The sequence below is a fragment of the Myotis davidii genome, unplaced genomic scaffold (genome assembly GCF_000327345.1).
Source record: "Myotis davidii unplaced genomic scaffold, ASM32734v1 scaffold1622, whole genome shotgun sequence".
Classification (NCBI taxonomy): domain Eukaryota; kingdom Metazoa; phylum Chordata; class Mammalia; order Chiroptera; family Vespertilionidae; genus Myotis; species Myotis davidii.
The window spans coordinates 229,214-235,776 of record NW_006293535.1 but is presented as its reverse complement, the minus strand read 5'-3'; the positions used below and the strand labels follow the sequence as shown (position 1 = coordinate 235,776).

At 42.9% G+C, this 6,563-nt stretch overlaps 1 protein-coding gene across 1 annotated transcript in view; it reads right to left on the bottom strand.

The window, feature by feature from the left end:
* The window catches only part of SCAPER (S-phase cyclin A-associated protein in the ER), a 149,143-nt gene that overhangs the window by 95,872 nt on the left and 46,708 nt on the right, over positions 1-6,563 (bottom strand). Inside the window, exon 20 of the mRNA XM_015566174.1 lies at positions 5,152-5,259. Coding sequence (XP_015421660.1) covers positions 5,152-5,259 — 108 coding nt within the window. The remainder of the gene's footprint in view (positions 1-5,151; positions 5,260-6,563) is intronic.

Genomic DNA, 6,563 nt, shown 5'->3' with positions numbered 1-6,563 from the left:
ATCAAGCCCACAACCTAGGCATGTGCCCTTGACCAGAATCGAACCTGGGACCCTTCAGTCCACAGGCTGACGCTCTATCCACTGAGCCAAACTAGCTAGGGCTATCTTACCTTTCTTATTAGCATTTTGCCCAACTCAGCCCAGGTAGACAGGTGATTAGAATTTGTTCTGATAAATACAAGAAAATGCGCTCTATAACAGTCAACTTTAGATATGCTTAACAGATATATGCAGCAAGACAACAGGTATATAAACCAAGCTCATAGTCTGAGATTTAAAAATTTTTTACATATTGATTTTTAGAGAGATGGAGCGATATCGATCCATTGTTCCACCCATTGATGCATTCACTGGTTGCTTCTTGTATGTGCCCTGACCAGAGATCGAACCCACAACCCTGGCGCAGTGGGAAGACACTCCAACCAGCTGAACTACCATTTCTCTTGTCCTTTAGCATGTAAAGAATCAAGTCTGGAAGAGTCTCATTATAGCAGTTACTCCAGAGTATAGAGACAGTCCCTTTTCCAACCTTATGGCGGTTACTTGGTCAGAATAAAGACGAAGAGGAGGTTTAAGTAAATTTTATCTCTTTTCAGCCGAAGAAATTTGGAGATGAAAAAAGGAAAATAAGAAAAACACTGTAGCCCTGGCCAGCGTGGTTCGGGTGGGCATATAGCACACCAAGAGACTGCTGGCTCCATTCCCAGCAGGGGCGTGCAGGAGGCAAGCTGATCAATCATTCTCCCTCATCACTGAGGTTTCTATCTCCCTCTCCCTCTCCCTTCCTCTCTGAAATCAAGAAAAATATACTAAAAATAAATCAATAAAATACGTATTTTTTAAAAAGAAAGCATCTGTAGGAATTATCTGTTACATCCCAGACTGCCACCAACTCCGGGAGCCATCATTACCTCTTCCACTTCAATGCTAGACACACTTTGGCCAAAGAGATCAACTTACTATTTCACTGAATACAGGGATGTCCTTATGGTTTTACAAATTTAAAATTACTTTTTTCTTCAATCACATAATTAGTGTAATTTTTCAAAGTTGTATACTAATTTGGGATTTGTAAAACCACAGTTAGTTGTAAACATCCAAGAAGTTATAGTTAAGATCCTTTTCACACTTTCCATGAATTAAATAATTATTTTCTCTATATTTATGTACACAGGCAAACAAATAAAACTTGTAAAATTTATATACTTTTAAAGCCAAGGAGTCTCAACAAACAGAAATACATAAACTCAAATTTAAAAAACACACAAAAACTTTTTTGCTTTATTCTCTATATAGAATTAAATGTACTTCACACAACTTCCATGAAAAGCATTATCAGCTTCTTTAGATGAACTAAATCCAAACTACAAAGAAATCTGAGTTTTAATTAAAATAAATTTCATCATTTCTCTAGCATTGCACACACAAACATTAAATATAGGAATGTATTTAAACTAGCACCCATTTGTTTTAACCTTTAAGAATCACATACTTTTATCATTTGGATTCTAAGATGATGAAAGAGAAAAACATCAGATCTTTTCTTTTTGTGAAGGCTCAAGAAACAAAACATTTCCTGATCAAATTAAAATAAAAAATAAAAACACTAAACCTTTCTTGCTGGGCAGCTGCCTATTATGTTTAACAGGCTTAAAACAAAATGTGTCAAAGATCAAGAGTAAGTTATCTGATATGTCAAATGCATAAGGTCAAAGGTACAATTTTATTAGGTCAGAGGTGGTATAAATAAAGTCTTGTATGTCAAAGAAGGGTCAGAGACCAGATGTACAAAATATAAAGACATCACAGATGACAAGTAATAACTTTAAGTAGGACAAGTATGTTTACTATAGATAACTCCACTGATTAAAAATGAAACTTCCCAGTGAGAAAGATAAAACTGCCTCTCTAGATCAGATACGTCATGTGCTATACTGCACACTTGTGTTCATGAAGAAGGAGCTATAACTAAAAATAACTACAGTCAAAGAATCGCTTAATGAAGGTGACAGGTTCTGAGAAATGCATCGTAAGCCGACTTCACTGCTGTGCGAAACTCAGAGTGACTCACTCACACCTGGCGATGCAGCTGCCACACCGCTGGCCGCGTGGGACAGCCTCCTGCTCCCAGGCCGGTCGTGCACAGCGACTGCACTGAGTACTCTGGCACCTGTAGCACAATGGCAAGTCTGTGTATCTAAACACAGAAAAGGTGCAGTAAAAATATGGCAGGAAAGATAAAAATGGTCCTCCTTCCAGGGCACGTAGCATGAGTGGAGCTTATACAGGACATGCTTATACTAGGTTAATCTTTCAACTCCAAAAGCCGCACAAAATATACAGAGCATCTCTCTGAGGGCAGTAAAACACAGCCCACACAGCAAGCTGGAGAGATCACGATCCCTGAACAAGGGAGGCAGCCCATGAGGGAGCTCCACATGCATTCTCGACTTTTCCGTGAGGGCTCGTGCCAACTTCTGGCACAGGGTAAGAGCGCAGCCCACAAGTAGCAGGCTTACCGAGCTGAGGAGACGGAATCGGGTTTGGAGAAGTCCCAGGGGTTGGAGCTTGAGAGGCAAAGTCAGACAGAAGTGAGCCCAAACAACTGCAATTTTCCCTCCAAAATTGGTCATATCCAGTCACTCAAGAGAAAACAGGAGCTTCATTCCTCCTACCTATTCATTAAGAACCAATTACAGAATTACCCCTGCTTCCTGGCCGCATCCAATTCAGGGCAAGCCATATGGCCTTGAACCATCCCCTCCTGCCCAAAATCACCCGGCACAGGCCCAAACCCTGTAAGTCCGTTCTACCACCTTATTGAGAAGCCCCATAACACCCTGGCATTTCCCCCTTTTTAACAAATCAATAAACCCAATTTTGTTCAACTATACCTTTGTTTCTCATGGTCTTTGCCTGGAGGGCATTGACAGAAAGCTAAGAAAAAGAGTGAACTGTATATAACTTCACATCAACATTAGGGATCATCTCAAAGACTTCAGGTTGAGTGCAAGAAGCCAGACACAAAAAGTACATACTACGCGATACCATCTATCACATCAAGGACTGGCAAGACTAACTGATGGTGCTAGTACTGACAGACTAGTTAGTTACCTTTTGGGGGTGTGACTAGGACAGGACATGAGGAAACTTTCTGGGGTGCACGAAATTACCTAAAACTTGACATGAGTGGAACAAATATAAACATTCATTAACCTATACATTTGAGTTCTGTGTACTCTAATACATGCTTTTGCTTCAAGAAAAGGGTTAAACATACATGTGCACCTACATCAATTATGGCCCTCAAAGAACCACAATAACGTTAAGAGATGCAAGACAGCTCTAACTGGTGTGGCTCAGTGGATAGAGCGTCGGCCTGCGGACTCAAGGGTCCCAGGTTCGATTCCAGTCAAGGGCATGTACCTGGGTTGCAGGCACATCCCCAGTGGGGAGTGTGCAGGAGGTAGCTGATCAATGTTTCTAACTCTCTATCCCTCTCCCTTATTCTCTGTAAAACTCAATAAAATATATTTTTAAAAAGAGAGAGAGAGAGAGAGAGAGATGCAAGACAAACATGAACTTTTCATCTTTGGGAATTTGTTATAACAACAACAACAAAAAACACCCTAGAAATTCAAAGATTAGCAATGCCACCCATGTCTCAGTAACAGCAGGGAGAAATTATTTATTAAAATGCTTACATAAATCTAAATTCCAGGTCAATAATAATTATAGGTATATAAATAATGCATTTCCCAAAATTTCTAAATCATAAACTATCATTTAATTAGGATATTATTATATACTAGAAGCCCGTTGCACGAAGATTCGCGCAATAGGCCTTCCTTCCCCTGGCTGCCGGCACCGGTTTTCCGCCGGCACCGGATTTCCTCCGGCACCTGGGACCCAGGCCTTTGGTCTGGCTGCAGCGGAGAAGCCCAGCCTCGAGGCTAGGCTTCTCCCCTCCGGCCGCAGCAAGGCTTGGCTTCCCTGATGTGGCCGCAGCGAAGAAGCCAAGCCTTTTCAGTCTTCGCTCCACGCCTGCATATGCAAATCAACCTCCATCTTTGTTAGGTTAATTTGCATACTTATCCTGATTGGCTGGTGGGCGTAGCAGAGTGACACCAATTTGCATGTTTCTCTTTTATTAGAGTAGATACTATCATATAAATCTTACAGTTTTATACGAAAAAAAGTTGTTTAGAGAGAGGAAGGGAGAGGGAGAGAGAGATAGAAACATCAATGATGAGAGAAAATCACTGATTGGCTGCCTCCTGCATGCTTTCCACTGGGGATCAAGCATGCAACCCAGGCATGTGCCCTTGACCAGAATCAAACCCAAGACCCTTCAGTCCTCAGGCCAACGCTCTATCCACTAAGCCAAACTAGCTAGGGCTACTTTTTTTTTTTTAAGAGTTCAGCTTTTTATTGACTGTTACAAAAGAGATTTAGCAGATGTTGGCAGGCTGTTATAAAAAAGACCAGTTTCCAGTTTGTCCTTCTTATTTTTTAAATATATTTTATTGATTTTTTACAGAGAAGAAGGGAGAGGGAGAGTTAGAAACATACATGAGAGATAGACATCCATCAGCTGTCTCCTGCACACCCCCCACTGGGGATGTGCCCGCAACCCAGGTACATGCCCTTGACCAGAATCAAAGCTGGGACCCTTGAGTCCACAGGCCGACGCTCTAGCCACTGAGCCAAACTGGTCAGGGCATAGGGGTGAAATTTTTATTGTCAACTGTTTTCCAAGAAATGTAGAGCATCACTAATAATTCTTTTCTTATATTATCTATAATAGTAAAAGCGTACTATGCAAAGAAACCAAATGGCCGAACAGCTGAATGATAGTCCGGACGACCTTCCGGACAAAGCCAAGGCTGTGAGGGCCGAGCCCCTTGCACGAATTTTGTGCATCGGGCCTCTAGTTAAAATATAAAAACACCACAATTTTATACTAGAATTATATTAAAAACAGTATTAAATTCTTATTTTTATGTTTTGTGTTAATGTGTACACTAAAATAACACATCTGTATACTATGACAGTAGCTATTAAGTGTTAATATAGTTTTAAATAATCACAGAACTACACAGAACATGGCCTTCTTAGGATAAAGGTGTGTAAATGAAAAGTGGAACTCACCACTTCCTCATCCGAGAGCTCTCTCCCTTGGATGCTGCTGCTCTCTCGCACGGCTTGCTGGTGCTTCCTTCCCTTAATGTGGCTGAACAGATACACCTCAGAAGAGATCTGCAAGCACAAAAGCAAGGCAATGTCATTAACCTAGACTTGCGTCTATTTTTAATGTTACACAGTCCACTCAGTAGACAATACGCGAGTTGAGGTCACTCTAGCATTTACATACGAGGCTTACAAATGTTTTCTTTTGCTTTGGCACTCTGCACTCCTGCTCCCAAGCGCTCACCCTATGTTGTACTACTCACTTTGCGTAAAAACGAGGAAAGAAGTTCATGGCATTCAGCAGATGCCTTTGTGTGAGTTTTAAAACACAGGGCGAGCAGGGGGAGAAACCAAGATGGCGGCATAGGTAAACACCGGAAATTGCTGCCTCCCACAACCACTTCAAAAACACAACTAAAGCCGAAACCGGTTTGGCTCAGTGGATGGAGCGTCAGCCTGCGGACTGCAGGGGCCCGGTTCGATTCCGGTCAAGGGCATGTACCTGGGTTGCGGGCGCGTGCCCAGTGGGGAGTGTGCAGGAAGCAGCTAATCAATGTTTCTCTCTCATCGATGTTTCTAACTCTCTATCTCTCTCCCTTCCTCTCTGCAAAAAAACAATAAAATACATTAAAAAAAAAAAACACAACTAAAAGACAAAACGGACATCATTCACAACGACAGGAAGGCTGGCTGAGTGGAGAGTCTACAACTAGAAGGAAAGAGAAAAGCACACTGAGACTCAGAGGAGGTGCGGAAGTTAAGTGCAGAGGTACGGAGGTGCATGCAGAAAGGGCTGGCAATGGAGGACACGGCTGTCTTTTTCAATCAGGAGGGAGACTCAAGCTCCCGACTGCTCTGAACTCCAGTTCCGGGCGAGTCTCTGGGGACTCATACGGGTAGAAACTGGACTGCTGGCATTGGGTGGGACTCGAGGGTGGCTTTCTCTCGGAGGTGCTTGCAGTGATTACCGAGGGACACTGAGACCCGGGGCTTCTTAGGGCAAGGCTGAGGATCGGCCATAGCTGTTTGCTCTGCCCTGTTGATCCCGAGACCCTGCCCCACCGAAGCTGTGTGCAGAGGCTTTTGCATATGAATGCCCTGGCCCTTTGCAATCTAAAATTACCTAACAAATGACAGCTGGGTCAGAGAAACCCAGAACATCCAAAAAAGGCCCAAGGACCCACAGCAGCTTGCATTGCTTCACAGCTTGGCCTCATAGCTCCTGCGGGGTAGCCTCAGGCAGAGGCTAAATTAGCAACTCCTTAGAGTTCCAAGAGCCAGTGTACCCAGTGGTCAGAGTGGGACCATCCAGATTACAACGCCTCAGATCCCTAAGGGACACACTCAGGGGGCAGACTCAGTGAGCAACAATG